Source organism: Ambystoma mexicanum, chromosome 3p (assembly GCF_040938575.1).
Source record: "Ambystoma mexicanum isolate Mex_15411 chromosome 3p, UKY_AmexF1_1, whole genome shotgun sequence".
NCBI lineage: Eukaryota > Metazoa > Chordata > Amphibia > Caudata > Ambystomatidae > Ambystoma > Ambystoma mexicanum.
In genome coordinates this window covers 760,071,941-760,088,548 of record NC_090925.1, presented here as the reverse complement: position 1 = coordinate 760,088,548, position 16,608 = coordinate 760,071,941, and the positions used below count along the sequence as shown (strand labels likewise).

Here is a 16,608-nt window from a genome sequence, read left to right as displayed (position 1 = left end):
TAATTGATCTAAATCAATGGATTACCAAATGTGGAGTTCTGCCTGATAATCAATCTGGCTTTAGAGTAGGATCATCTACAACACATAACATTGTAAATCTAGTAACTGCCATAGAATACTCGCGCAAGGTACGTGGGCTGTCTGTATATGTTGGTTTTATAGACTTTTCAGCGGCATTTGATACCATAACTTGGAGTAAGCTATGAGCTAAGCTTAAAAACTGGGGAATACCGCCTGGGTTATTATATTTGATACAACTGCTTTATACCGATACCTCGGTTCGAGTTCGCCTTGACCTAGAAGGGAGATTATCTGAAGCCATACCCACCATACGTGGAGTCAAACAAGGCTGCACATTAGCGGCCATCCTATTCAACCTATACTTGGCAAACTTTCTAAATGAGGCTAGTAATAGTCAGACATTTGATATCAAGATTGGTACAGTTAAGCTTGGTTGGTTAGGCTACGCTGATGACCTTGTCTTAATTGACTATACACCAAAGGGCCTCCAAGTAAAACTGGACGAATTAGTAAAGTTTGCAATGGAGAATGACTTGGTCATTAACACTGAAAAAACAAAAGTAATGAAGTTTGACTCCAAACATCTGATTAGAAATCAAAAAACAAAACGGATGATTGAAACAAGACAGCTTGAGGTTGTGAATGAATATAAGTACCTGGGCGTGGTTATAGATAATAAGCTTAACTGGAAAAAACACTGGTGTGAAACAAAGCGAAAATGTATCATAGCAAACATGGCGCTAAGCAAATTTATCGGTAACCAAGGAAACTTCTCTGTGAATACTGTCGCCACACTATACTCTGCCAAAATTGTATCTTGCTTACTATATGGTGCCGAATTATGGGGAAGCTGTTTTAAGAAAGAGTTGAAGGCATTTGAAGCCGAAATGCTGAGGATATTGTTGAGGATGCCCAAAAACCTTTCAAACAAATATATTCTGCTGGAATGTGGACTGATAAGTGTGAATAGTCGTATTGAATTCATGGTGGCTATGCTATATGTGAAATTGAACTGAGTTACCAATGGTACATTTGTGATAAAGGTTGTGGAACAATATGGTAGCTCAACCACCAAAATGAATTTTGTTACCATAAATAGGTGGAGAAAGGTTTATGATAAGTGGACAACAAATTATAATGATGGCTGGTTGCTGTTCTCTATTGTGCAGATTAAGCAGAAATTAAAAAGATTAATCTTTGAACTAGACTATGAACAGATGACAGTAAACCTAGGAGAAAAAGTAAACAGTGGTCCATTCTTAAATCATCTGATGCCCAGAGAAGGAAAACCCATCTATCAGTATGCATTTCCAGAGTGCAACATGCTTCGTTGGTATTTAAAGTTTAAATTCAATATCTGTAACATACTAGTAATACTAGGCGCAAAAAATGGTATTCATAAGGACGTTAGATATTGTAGACTATGTGGGATAAATACATTGGAAACAGCCCATCACATAATATGTGAATGTGAAAGCCTTGATGAAATACGGAGGAAATATATAATGAAATATAATAATACATATAAGTGCAATATGTCCGAAATGTGGTTGAGTCTTATGGCCGGAAATTATATGAATTTAATTTTTTACTTGATGAAGTTTTATGTGAAGATTTTAGAGATTTTAACAGAACTATGAAATGGTGTACTGATGTTTTTATGGTGATATTTTAACCTGTGATTGACAAAGACATGTGATGTATAGTATCTTCTGGGAAAATGTTGTGATCTTATGTGTTTTATATGTAAAACTGTAATTGTTATATGCATATTAAATAAATAAAAGTGTTAACATTTAAGCACCACTCTTCATCAGAGGAACACTGGCTGAATATATGTGTACATGTTGAATCCACCAACTAAACACTTGGTGGACATGTTTTGAAGAAGGCACCACGTGGTGCAGGTACAGACACTGCAGACAGCTGTTGGATGTAAAACAAGCACTGATCATAGACACTGATGGGCAGCCTTTTCTGTGGAGAAGAGATCTCCAGGAATGGAGAGAAACGTGGTGTTAAAACAAAGTAAAAGTGACATCCACTAACTATTCTACCACCTCATAAGTGACAATACTGGGATCTGCAGGAATTTTCTGAGGAGAGAAAGTGGAGCCCAAATTCAGAATTTTCCTGCATCGAGCCCAGACTGAAAACAGACTCTGTTGACTGTAAAAGGGATCAAATCCTATGTTTATCATTTGAATGCTTTATCTTCTTTTGAAAAGGAATATGCTCTGGTATATATGGTTTAAAGAGGCAGCCTTCGTTCTAGGCTTGCTTTCCTACCTTTCACAGTCAAACCTGAACCATACGAAAGTGAATCAGCTCTTTACGGCAGTAAGAACGGAATTTTGAAGACTGCGCCAGGTTCATGGAAAAAGTGGTGTCATTTTTCCAAAAGATGTATGTACCTTCAGCACTACTCGTCTTCAATAGATTGAGTCAATACCTGATCAACCTTAGGACATGCTGGACACCTACGATGCTGGGCCTTGTACTGAACCCTGACCAGCAAAATAAGGAGGTCCTGTACCAAAAAGGACTGGTGGTTACATAATATGCATTGGCAGCCTTACAGGGTACCCGAGTGCATGAAGGTTATAACTCACAGTCCCTCAATGGACCACAGAAAAGCCAAGGGTCTAGGTAGCTACTTGGTACCAACAAACCATCCATCAACTTGCAACCAACACAGGAGGGATTCCCCATCTCCGTTATACGAGATGTGTTTTTTGAGGTTGAAGACCATAGTCAGGTCTGGGACAGGTTCTCATTCTTTTGGATGAATATGTTAGAGACAACTCCTAGGAGACCATGGCATCTAGCCAGCACAGCAAAAACAAGACCGTATCGGATGGGTATTGCATAGGCATGTGACAGAGCCATTGCATATTCAGACTGTTGAGAAGACAGGTTGTATGTTTGTGGAATGCAAAACTGTTGAACTTTCTTTTCTCTTTTAATCCATTTGGCTGTGCGGGGTAGGACCTCCCCCTACCCCCCCATAACTCCCACCGTCCTTAATTACTACCCTTACCCACCCCTCACATATATTTTTGGCCAAATTAGGTCAACAAAAATCCCATGGTTTTGCATTCGACCAAAACTCATGCAATAGATTCTTCCTATCCCAGAAGACACATATGCACCAGATGCATGTCTTAAACCAGAAACCTATAGCTCACAATTCATGATGCTTGAGGGAGGAAAGTAAACAAAGATAATTAAACCCTCAATCAAATTGTAAATCCTATACATTTGTTTTGTTTATAGGCGCGTTATAAAGCCATATCAAATCATATCATAACTAAAAGACAGTGAGCAACCCATAACCACACACACTACAAAAAGGAACATCTCCTTTCAAATAAAGCAGTTCCCTGACCACACTTAAGAGGAATAGTGGAAACTTCCATTTGGGCTTCTGGGTTCAAACATATACTTTGGCAGCAGGCAACCCATAGCGCAGATGGGCACGCAAACATAAAAGTGGGGTTCCAAAATCTGTAGCTACAGCTTTTCTTTAGGAAAGGCCAGTTTTCCACCATGTCCTGCTGCAGGCGCAGGATTCCCAAGAAGCTTGAAAGGAGAGTCTGTAGGATGAAAGAGTAAGCTAGGTATTCCAATGTCAGAGTTTTTTTCACCAGGTTCCTCAATATTACATGCATACAAGATAAATATATCGTGAAAATCAGCCTAATGAAGATGTAGGCCATTGTAAAATGTGCTTAACCCTTTCCCCGTCTGCATTTTTTTTTTTGGTTTTGTAAAATTTCACCCAGCATTCATGTTTTGGTTGGTGAAGACTCGGCACAGAAAATGTATACACATGGGGTAGATTGTTAAACAAACAGGGATGTAAAGAGTATACATTCTGATATTTAAACGGTTATATACTGCCGGGGAGATAGCACAGCGAGCTAAGCTCTCGCCCCCGATATCTGTGCGCAGCTTGCTGTGGAAGGTTCAAATCCATTAATGGTCAACGCAGCCTTGCATGCTTCCAAGGTTGATAAATTGGGATAATGTCTTCTGTTATTTCAGCGCTCCGAGACCCAAGGGTGTGTAGCGCTATATAAAAAATACATTATTATTATATATTGAACAATGAACCATGAACTTTGCCACCTTGTCCTGGGTCTATTCCAAAGGTAAGGTCCTTACGGAATAATAAGGGAAAAAGCAGCAAACTGCAAAGTGGAACCATACTCCGGGTTGGGATTAGTCACATTAGCTGACAGAGCAAACAATCACATTGAATTTGACAACCTATTTGATGATTAACTGCAGGTTATGAAGGCATCATGAAGCAAGACACAGTCAAGAGAATTAAAGTTCAAACAAAAGATATTTATTAACTTAAATGTCAGGATGGTTGAAGGCCTAACATGCACAAAAACCAGAACAGCTTATTACTAAGCAGTAAGCCCAGATGCACTCCTAAGGAACCGTAGTTCAATTCTTTAAAGCCTGCCTGTTGGGCTGAAACAATTCTGTGTAGTATTATAATGTTTTGTGTATTCCTAGAGAATATGTATACATCACGTTTACAGTTTCAAGTCTATAGTGAAGACAAGCCTCCAAATAAGACGTTTGCAATGATTCCTAGAGATATGGCACATTTTTATTTCCCTATCTCTATTAACTCAAGTATAATTTCAAAACAAAATTTCAAAACAAGGATCATACATTTCAAGCAAGTAAAATAGCAAAGTAATAAAGTGAAACACTACAAAATATGCGTTCACAACAATATACACTTAATTCAGTGTTCCATTGTAAATAGCAGATTGAATTTTTCTTAATTTCAAGAGACAATCTACAATCAGAAGCCCTTATTGCAAATATTAGCAATTAACCGATGTGTTTCGGATCAAATGATCCATCTTCAGGGTAGGGGCTTCACTTTTAAAGTAAATCTTGGGAAGTATAATATGGAAACTTTTTTCAAGGTGCTTGTCCTATAAGAAATTAGAGAGGGACATTATTATTAGTGGTATGGAAGAGGAGCTGAGTAATAATGGTTGCAAAACCGGGCGAGGTAAATGTTACTAACCTCATTCAGAGGGGAGCAGTGACACAAATCTGGCCTATCAGAAGAAAAAAATTGTGGAAAATGTCAATATCGAATGTACAGGAAAATGATCCAAAAATGGTAAATAAAATGGCATATTTATATGGATGCCAGATCCAATCGCTCACCCAGTCCAAAACTGAAAAGCACTTTAGACTGGGACGCGGCAATGTGCGGCTGGAGAGACCCTAGGGAGGGATAAGTGTGTAAATGCCACTCTAGTTTAAAGCATAACTGAAAACACATATTTATCCTAAAGATTCTTAGGAAGATACTTGACTGAGCTGTATTTGCAATTATGAAGCCTTACCCGGTAGACGGAGGTACACGGACAGCGCCAGACTCCAGCAACAAACACAACTCAACTGCGAGTGGCGTTCAGTGTTGTCAAGGGAGACCCACGCATGCGCATGAGGGCCGCAAAGTGATCGCCATCTTTGTGTGGGCACTACGTGCGTCGTTGCGTTTTCATGGTAACGACAGACGCATATCAATCGTAGATGGGTGAATAAAGAATATACGTGGCGAATTTCAAGGCGATTTTCGGAATAAATATATACGGGGGTCTCTAATTGACTACCACAATGCCCCGGACAGAGGCAGGTGAATTACAGGTATATGCGGTGCAAGTGGGGGCCCAGAGCGCAAGTACCCACATCAGGGGGGTGGGGGGGGTGCGCTGGGTGCCATCATCTTGCATCAAATTGAAGGAAATTTTAAGCAGTTTAAGGGGAGGGTCTCAAAAGGACCGCTCATCAGCCTCAAAATAGAGGTAGATAAAATGTAGGTTGATGGAATGCAAGTGAGGGCCCCATGCGCAAATCCCCAGTTCGGGGTGTACGCTGGGCGCCCCCAGCTTGCAATAAATTTCAAGGAAATATATGGGATGATATAAGGTGGGGGTCTCAAAAAGCGCTACTATGTCACGGATGGAGGTAGTGGCTGGTTTGGCAAAGGGGTAAAATGCCTTAATTGAAGCTAACAAGCCATTAAAATAAAAACAGTTTCAACATTAAAACTCTCCTTACAAGCACTATGTGCCTACAATTGACAATATCCGTATGTTACATCAGAGTATCAGCAGATGTCATACACCACCAGTTCTAAGGGGTCATATGTCACAACACAGAGTGTAAATTACATGGTTATTCAACAGTTTCAAGGGGTCATATGTCATAACATAGAGTATAGATTACAGGGATACTCCATAGTATACACGTCAATCCCACCATTGCATGCTAGCTACTAACCAAATAACAAAATACAAGCATGTAGAATTTTACAAGTCTTTGAACACTAAATGGTATCCTTTTGTCAGTCCATATGGGTGCCCCTCGCAAGTAACCTAGCTAACCTCAAAGAAAGCAATGTACATAAAATACAAATTCAAGATTCCATGATCACAGTATACAGTCTGTACACAGTTTCTGATACCTGAGGTTTCAAAAGAAGGGCCCTTTTAGGGAAAAGAGTCTCTATGCAGATTCAATTTAAGGAGATGATTATAGATAACACATTAGATCAAATTCAAAATTTATCTCACGAGGGTGTAGTGTCCAAAAGTGCTATCCACAAGATTTCTCGTTGTGCTCGTTTACGTTTCAAATCCCCCCCTCTCCTCCCTGATGTTACTTGTTCAAGAATGACACTTCAGTTGTGCCACTGTGTGTCTTGCCTCTGCAAAGTGGACTGCGACCGGCGATTTCAAGCTTTTGGTACGTATATTTGACTTGTGCTCGGTCCATCTCGTTTTGGCTTTTCTAGTGGTCATTCCTATATAATAGAGACCACAGGGGCATTTAAGTGCATAAATTACATTCTGTGCATCACAGGTACAGGAATGTCTTAGCTGTATGTGTTTGCCTGAGTGCGGATGTGTAATATAGTTGCCTTTTATGTTCCCACAATGCTGGCAGTTGTAACAGGGTATTGTACCTTTATATTGGGATATGGTATTTGGCAACGAGACTTCAGCTTTCACTAAACTCTTTCGTAAGGACTTGCTGTTTTTATAGGCAAACGTGGGGAGTTCAGGAAACAGATGTTGGAGCTGAGGGTCGAACTGCATCATTGGCCAGTTTCTTTTGATAATTTTCTTGATTTTAGTACTCTGCACTGAGTAGGTGGTAACATACACTAAGGGTTCTCCAGGCTTTGTTGGTTTAGGCACCAGTAGGGTATCACGATTGGTGTTCCTGACTTTGCTTGCTATGTCAGAGATAAGGACTGGATCATATCCTCTTGCTGTGAATTTTGATTCCAATGTACTCGCTTGTCGTTCATATTCAATGGTGTCCGAGATGTTCCTTCTATATCTTAGGAACTGACTCAAAGGAACACTGTCAATGGTACGTTTTGGGTGAAAGCTGGTGGCGAGTAGAAGGCTATTCCTGTCCGTTTGTTTAGTGTATATCCTGGTTTCTAATTTGGCTTCAGCCACATAGATTTCTACATCCAGAAAATTGATGATAGTAGTGCTTATTGACGTAGTTAATTTAATCCGAGGATTCATGCCATTCATCATTGTGAAAAAATCATCTAGTTCATCATCGGGTCCTGTCCATATACCGAAGACATTGTCTATGTACCTGACAAAAAGTGATAGGTGTCTTGCCCATCTTGGCGAGGAAAGGACATGTTCATGCTCTAGATAATGCATAAAGGCGTTGGCATAGCATGGTGCCATAGCTGCCCCCATGCTACTGCCTGATGTTTGGATAAAGAATCGGTCCTGGAACCTGAAGAAATTGTTGTTAAGCACTAGTTTCAAGAGTGTAAGGACAAACAGTCGATCTCCTTTGCATTTGTCGGATCTGAGAATAAGCCATTCAATTGCTTCCAGTCCGGCTTCATGAGCAATATTTGTGTACAAGCATGTCACGTCCATCGTGAACATTGTATCCCTTCCATTGACATACTGTACATTTTTTAATTGTTGTAAAAAATGCGTTGTGTCGTTCACGTACGTAGATGTTTCTTGGACTAGTGGTTCCAGTATTTTATCCAGATATTGTCCCAAGGGTTCAAGGATGCTATTTGTTGCCGCTATGATTGGGCATCCAGGCGGCTTCAGCAGTCTCTTATGTATCTTGGGTAAGATATAAATCACTGGCATAATCGGGTGTTCATTCTCAAGAAAACATCGTGTTTTGTCTGAAATGATGTCATTTCCTCTGCTTCATCCAGAACTCTTTTGATCAGGGCTCTCACTGTTTCTGTTGGGTTCATGGGTACCTCTAGATCTGTTTCTTCATCGCTGAGTTGGCGTTCAATTTCATTCAAGTAGTCCTGTTTATTCATCAGTACCAAGGCTCCACCGTTGTCTGCCTGTTTAAAGATAACGTCTTTGTTATTGAGAAGGTTTTTCAAAGTCTGATGTTCAATTCTGGAGAAGTTCCCTTGTGTATCCGACTGGAACCGTATTTTCTTGAACTCGTCCAAAACAGTTTTTTCAAAGGTAGACAGTATATGGTTTTGTATTGGTGGATTAAAACTGCTTTTGGGACTAAGTTCCAAGTACTTATGTTGTTCCTTTTCTGCATTTTCTGCATTTTCATCTTCTAGAGAATTAAAGAAAACTAAGTTTTCGCATTAGTTTGAAAAAGTCAATTTTTTCTCGTAGCAAGGTACTGTTGTTGATAAGCCCTTCCTCAGTACTTGTGTCTCAATTTTTGAAAGCTGATATGATGAAATATTCACAATCAGGGTTTCTTCGTCCCCTTCTTTCCCTGAGGTTTTTCTCTTTTTCCCTCTTCTAGTCGGCTTTTTTCTAAAAAAGCGTGGTCTCGTTGTTTGTGGGTTCACTGGTCGTTGGTCTTTCTGATGTTTCTGCCGTCTGTCCAGACGGTACCTCTAATTCGGTACTAGATGCATCAGAGGAAGTTTCTCCAGTTGGGACTTGACCCGTCTTCCTTGGGTTATTTGTATTTGGTTTACTCGGATAATGTCCGTAATAAGCTTGCCAACTATAGACTATGTCCAATTTATTGTCTTGCGTATCCCGTCTGAACTTTCTGATCTTTATAACTTCGAGTTCTTGTTTGTAGCTGGCCAATTTCTGATTGGTTTCCTCCAGGATTTGGTTAAGTTGTTCCGATGTGTATGTTTTACTCAATGAGGATTTAAGTACCTCAATATCTTTGTTTAATGTGGTTAAGGAACGTGCCAATTCCTCAATTGTGAGAATTATTAAGTCTAGTGAACATTTATTCAAAATTAGATGCCAGCGTTTAACGAAGGCTGGATTTTCTTTACATAACGTTGGCTCGAGATTTACACGTAGGCCTCTTGGAATCCTTTTTGTGGTATAGTACTGCGCCAAGGTGGATGCATGCAACTTCAGATTGATTTCCCTGCGGATTTTCCACTCTAGTTGACGAATCAATGCTTCTGGTTTGACAGTAGCTGTAAGTTCGGCTCCAGCTGTTCTAATTATCCCTAATATTCTTGTAGCCTCCGCTTCACTAAAGGCTAGGGTCTCTGCTCTATTATTTGTAGTTTGGTCTATTTTAGAAAATGACATATCTAATGACAAGGTAGAGAGCTAATGGTTATAGATATTACTATGGTGCGTGCAACTCTCCTGTTGTGGTCATAGAGAAAGACGAAGAGAATTGGGGACGAGAGTGCACAGCTTTTTAAAAAGAAGGTAGTTTCAATTGTAATAACAGAAACGTCAATAAATAACTGCCTCGAACCAGAGGTATTATAATTATTTCAGGTGCAAATGGGCTAGCGTCACAAGACCACTTGGGACACAAATGCACAAAAAACAGAACAGCTTATTACTAAGCAGTAAGCCCAGATGCACTCCTAAGGAACCGTAGTTCAATTCTTTAAAGCCTGCCTGTTGGGCAGAAAAGATTCTGTTTAGTATTATAATGTTTTGTGTATTCCTAGAGAATATGTAGACATCACGTTTACAGTTTCAAGTCTATAGTGAAGACAAGCCTCCAAATAAGACGTTTGTAATGATTCCTAGAGATATGGCCCATTTTAATTACCCTATCTCTATTAACTCAAGTATAATTTCAAAACAAAATTTCAAAATAACATAACCTAACATGCCCTACGCTAAGGTTGGATTTCCCTAACTGAACAAAACTAAGGAAAGTCTGAGTCAAAGTTCAACTTAATAGTCTGTTTGTGTCCAAAACCCATTCTTGCCCTCACAACTAGAACAAACCAATATATAGGGATGTCAAAGTCAAAATGAACAGTGTTCAAACTAGAGTTCTGAGTTTCTTCCAGCTCACAGCTTCCTCTCAGCTCCCTTTCCCCAAACATAACAAAGTTCCATGAACTAAAGTCTTGAAGTTGACCTTCCTCCCGTTCAAAAAGTAATATAAATTTAGAGTCAGTCCTGGGGGGTTCCCTTCCCCAAGTTTCCAACACAACAATCCAAACAACAGAGGGTCTTGCGATCCCATTCCCAAAACACTTGCCGAGTCTCAGTGTTCCTTTACCCAAGACTTCAAGATCTCACACAGGCTCCTTGGAAAGTTCACCTGTGCAGCAAGTTATTAGAGTGTTGTCTTTGTGCTCCTCTGGTTTCTCCTTGGCTGCCCCATGTCTTTGCCACCATGCGTGACACACCCCATTCTTAATGGCAGCCTTGTCAAACTTCATTCACTTCTTGTGGTTCACCGTTTAGACTTTATTGATGGTGCAACAATCATTCAAGGATGTTAAATTGTAGTTCATAGTTAAATACAGTATTATGTAGCTTAACTGTATTGAGCTTCAAGGTATGAGTTTGTTCGTTGTGCTACACACAGCTAGCATTCAGCATTTTACTGGTTTAGTTTTAAAGTCAAACTTCCCTTTGAGTTTGGTATTCAATGTGCACTTATTTTTTAATTTAGTATTCAATGTGCACTAATTCGATATTCAATATACGTTGTTTTCAGTACTTTCATTCTGTTGTTGAAGACTTTCAAAAACGTTCCTTTCAGGTATGCAACCACTTCAACAATCTTAATTAGTTCACAAAGGAAGGATTCGTAACGTTCTGAGGTTGTGCTTATTTGTTTAACAAAGCACGCTACCCCTCATCAGTCTAGGGCCTCATTAACAATAGTGGTTCACTTATCGAAGCTCGGGGTTACAATAACACTGGGTTTCTCGCACTGAAAAACTCACCGGCTAACTTGGAATTCTTCTTCTGCACTGTACACAAACAAACTTGACTACTTCCATCCAGGGGGGTTCACTCTGCTCCTCAGACACTCTCGCGTTCTTGCAGTGCCACAGGAGAACGAGCAGTTCTTGAATTTGAATGAAGGACGACCCTGCATTTGGTCTCCTTTCAGTTCCTCGCCTCTGCGCCACAGAGCTCCTGCTACAACTTCACACTCGCCTGGGTCCTCAGCTGCTCCAGTCCTCAGTGTGCTTCTACGTCTACAGCACGGCTCCCATCAGCGTCTCCCTTTCATCTCTTGCACACACCCCTTTTATACACCTGACCTGTGTAAAGAGTTTGCAGGTGAGAGTCCTTTCAATTAATTGCCCGACTATAGTAAGGCTGATCTTTACAAAGGTACTCCTCTGAGGCCTTCTTCCTCGTTACAGCCAAAGTGGTGCATGTTGGTGTGCATTACTCCTAGTCGCCTCTTCCTCGTCCCAGTACTGTCAAAAGTCATGTGTGGAAAAATGAGGGGGGAGAAGGGACTTCGAATGACCCATAAAGGTCGGAGAAGGGTTAGACTTATCAATGGAAAAAGCGGGGTACGCTGTCTTGCCCAACTCATATTTAATTCTTTTGGCCTTTTTCTGGTACATCTGGACTGATGGTATCTCATATCTTAATGGAACACAGATAACAATATCCCATTAATATCTTTGGAATTGAGGGTTCCTTTAGGAAGGGACGTGGGGAAATACTGTGCCTCACCTGAGTATGTCTCACTCTCAATCCCAAAGGACCCTCTACCCAGGTGATCCTCCCTCGCTTCTCCACCCCAAGGGTCGGGATTCAAGAGCGATGGCCCTTCCCTAGAAACCTGTGCAGAAGGTCCCAAGGGAGTGGAAGTGAGAATACCCTTAGGTTTCTCACAAGGTATATAATGGTAACAAAATGCGTACCATTTACACCAATTGAGAATTTGAGGTATCCCACCAGTGGTCGATCTGAAATATCCATGAACACTGCAGAAGAAATACTTTATGCACACACAAAATTCAGGCTTCTCGCAAGAGAAGTAGTCTTACTGATTAAACATCCACAATAATTCGGCATTTTCGCGCCTCATTCTCACGTCTCACGCTGCACTATGCAGCCTCATTTTTCTATGCTCATCTGAGATCAGGGAGTTAAGCAAACTTAAATGCTGCATATGTCCCCTTCCAGCCCTTTCTGTTTGACTATGGAATGCAAGAACTGTTCCTTGTCTTTGTTGGGGACTTTAATCGTTTTTTTAAAACTGCAATGTCCACTCACCTCCTCCTACTTCCAATGGCAAACTCTGGTGAGATGTTCCGAGGCGTTGACGTACTTCCAATTGAAGGTCGTGGGTCGATGTCCGGGGAGTGTAGATCACTAGGGGAAAAGAATGAAAACAGGAGTTAGCATAACAGCATGCATCGGGGATGGCATATCCTTAAAATGAACTGGGTGACAGCTGAACTTCAAATATAGCTACAACCTATTACATCTAAACTTATGCAACACGCTCACCCAAACTGAATTCACTGCACATTTTAAAACTTAAATATACAAAGTTCTGAAATAGACACAAATATGAAAACACATAATACGGTTGGGTGCGACAGATTACATTTACAAGCTGATTAATCAATGTCCGTCACAAATTGGCATTGCAGTTTTCAAGTAATTTTGATGTACAATCAGTTCTAGAAAACAGAGAGTGTACTAACCATATAGGAGCACTACAACCAACCATTTCTTCCACACAAAAACTTAAATCTTCACTTCAAAACAAATCCCAATGAGATATACAATGCGAAAATCACCCACCAGCGCTTCAAAAAGTAAAACCAATAGACTTGCAAAGAATTATGGGTATCCTTCAGCTTAGTGCGCTTCAAAGCCAAAACAGATAGCCATTCTACATGGGTTGAAGTTTCTTAACTAATGGGTACAAATAGAGGAGTTTCCATAAGTAATGCTTACATGTAGCTTTCTGTACCAATAACGTTCAGAGTTTCCAAAGTATATATAACCACATGGTAAGTGACCCATGTTACTACTCACATTTCTGACCTAACAAGGTGGAAACTCATTCTAGGGGCACTCTCGCAGATTTGGACACTATATGAGTCAATTCCTCTTGTACTAAGAACTTGTTGAGGTCGCTCTGGCTGACTGAATTAATTCGGTGGAGGTGGCTAAACACTAGATCCTCATGGACCAAACATCCGTTGTTGAGTAATTACAGGCAGTGAATGGCCTACCAGCTCATGCTGGTTTCACTGCAGTTCCTACTTCAGAGGGAATAAAGTCAATATACTGGGCGACAGAGCCAGCAGGACAACAAACCAGAACCTGTTTGGCCAAAACAGCCACATTAGGATTACACAGTATTAAGAAAACTGATCTTCCCTTGCCACGTACGGGAGGTGGGGTCGAGTATTAGAAGTGCACTGGAAGGAAGCTTCAATACTAACATGTGTGAAGGGCATATCCTATTGAACTTAGATCTGGGCATAAACTTGAGAATATTCAGAGCATTTGTAGTTCTGCTTGGAGGCAAGCAAATATATCCCTGAAGGGCTTGGCCACTACACAAATTATGGTCTATCAATTGAGCAGTGAATAAATTGGCTTGCTTAGATAACCCACCTGTGTGTTTAAACCTCCTTTGCATGTAGACTGTGAAAATGTTTATCAGGTATTCTAGAGGACTTTACTCTTATCACTGGTAAAACACACAGCTGCCCAAGTGGACCTCCATTCTTGTTGACATACAAGTTTGCAGTTGTGTTTTTATGAATAGGACTAATCCTTGATGGCAAACTGATAATCTGAAGGAATAGACACAACTAGGCCTACTTGGAATGAGATCTTTCTCAACACCAAGGAGAAACAAGATTTCCGTAGGGCAGAAGGATTCACTTTATGCAGGATGCATTAGTCCTCTGGAATGACTATATCTTTGCTGAAAACTCCTTGAAGAGCTGTTATTTTCAAACCATGCCTGGGGCAAGTACACCCGACCTTCCTTTGTATGCAGAATAAAACAAACAAAGGATTTTATCTTGGAGGGCATTGAATATACTGTATACAGATACACATTTTGTTGAACAAAGTCTTATGAAATAGTGCAATATCGATGAAGCAGGAGTCTGAGGAATAACGCTTAAAAACGTATGCCATGTAATCTGCATTGCAGCTCTGCAGATACATATAGTGCTATTTGCTGCCTTTGCTCGTACAGCATATGCACCAACGACTGCCAGAAGAGAGATTGTTTGAATCTGGTATGCTTACCAAATCATGGAGACATCCTGCAGTTCAATTTGGCCTGCTTTCGGGCAGAATAATATATAATAGGAATATCAAGTTTTTAATAATATAGTACCTCATACTGGATTCCTCCCATTTCCAAGTGCTTTGATAATGACTGCTAGTACCCAATTTAATGGTACTTAATGTATCAACCGCAAAAGCATAAAAAGCTGACTTTGTCCAGCTGGGATTCCAACCTGTAAATGCAGGTCTTGGAAATATCTGAAGGCTGCACTTAACTTACATAATTCTCTTACTAGCTCGAGCTGGGAAGGGCTGCCAAAAGTCTCATATGGTCATTTAGATGTTCTAAATTCTATAGTTCAGTCAAATTTCAGAGCTATGTTTATAAAAGGATGATTCAGACCATTCTATGCCAACGGACAGGTTCTGGAAGTAAGGTAGCAAAAAATGTCGGTTGATATGAAATTCAAACAATTATTGGCAGAAAAAGGATGAATCATAAGCAAGAAATAATCATTGAGACAAGGGTTGTATAGGTATCCTGAACCAAAAGGGCCTGGAGCTTGCTTATGGCGGTTGCTGATGTGATTGTAACTGAAAACACTTCTACGTAGGAACCTTGATATCACACATGGCAATTGCCTTCAAGGGCATGTGTATTAAACCCTAGCACAACACACGGGTCCTATACAGAGTGCCAACTTTGTGACATCTTTTCAACGGAGGAAAAAATGTCAGTGCTAGGAAAGATTTTTCTTTTTGCTGCTTTGCCTCCATACATATCAATGGAACACCCTACGTTTTGCTATTGTGTTGAACCTTGCTTGAATTTGGGAGGTAAGTGAACATGTTTTGCCTCTCTTTCCTTGCTATGTTCATCTGTTTTGAGGCACTAATCAGTCCCTTTTGCCATCAGTGCAGGAGAAATTTGTTCCCCATAGTAAAGTTCACCGTTTCTTTTCCCCTCCAAACAGAACCTTCTGTTAAGTGCAATAGAGACACTTTGTGTCTATCCAACTTTGTTTTTGGTAACTTTGTGATTACTTGCATGATGTGTCCAAAATGGGCAATCCTGTGCACTTTTACATTTTACAGCTTAAGGGCATTTAGAGTACTATATATACTATATTCAGTGAAAAAACTTTGTTAAAGGGACGTTATGGTTCCAAGTAAAACCGAAAAACCCTTGAAATTCGCCAGTTATGGTAAGCTAAGCAACCATAACTCGCGCCACCACCGTGCTCTGCTTAGACTAACACCCAGGACATCAAAGATGACATCACAAATGTCATTGATGACATCACTGATGACATCACATGTCTGGTTCCGCCTTTTTTCCTTTACTGACATATCTAGGCCACGTGGTTTTCTTCAGTAACAGTCAGGAATTAAAAGTGGAAATGGTAGTATATTTGTAGACTTATCCTTCAAGTATGTTCTTACAATAATTCCCTTAGGATCCAGTCATATCATATGAAACATATACATAGGGGAAGACACAAGCTGGAAAGACAGCAATCCTTTCTGTGCATTAAAATAATCAGTAGAGTTGTCAGCACTTTCTGATAGTTCTGTTGTTTTTTTATTACTGTACTTTCCCTGTATATGCTCATATTTTTATATCTTGTATTCACACTACTTTCCTTAGAGACCAGGCACATCATGCAATATATATATATATAGGGTAAGTAGCAGCTTTGAAACAGAGCAATCATTTCTCTGCATAAAGGTAATCAGTTAGGTTTTGAACACTTTTTGCTACTACTTCAATTTCCTTGTATATACTCATATTTGTATGTGGTGTTGTCTCTTTGTGTTTTATTATCTACTTATCACATGTTTCACAGTATGCAAAAGTCTAATAAGAAAACAGTTATCATTTCTCTATTCAACATGGCAAGCTTATGACTATTGCACCTCCATCATGTATGCTGCACACAATGCCTATGTTTCTACATGAGCACCTTAGTATACTGGATGGACTAAATAGCCCTTGATATTTATTCCAATGATCATTGACACTTTTTTTAAAATTAACATTACAATAAGAAACCCTTGTACAGACTTTTCATGAAAGGTA

At 40.0% G+C, this 16,608-nt stretch overlaps 1 protein-coding gene across 1 annotated transcript in view; it reads right to left on the bottom strand.

The window, feature by feature from the left end:
• Nucleotides 1–16,608, bottom strand: part of PKMYT1 (protein kinase, membrane associated tyrosine/threonine 1) — a 747,012-nt gene that overhangs the window by 78,129 nt on the left and 652,275 nt on the right. Inside the window, exon 7 of the mRNA XM_069651669.1 lies at nt 12,537–12,635. Within this exon, the coding sequence (XP_069507770.1) occupies nt 12,537–12,635 (99 nt within the window). The remainder of the gene's footprint in view (nt 1–12,536; nt 12,636–16,608) is intronic.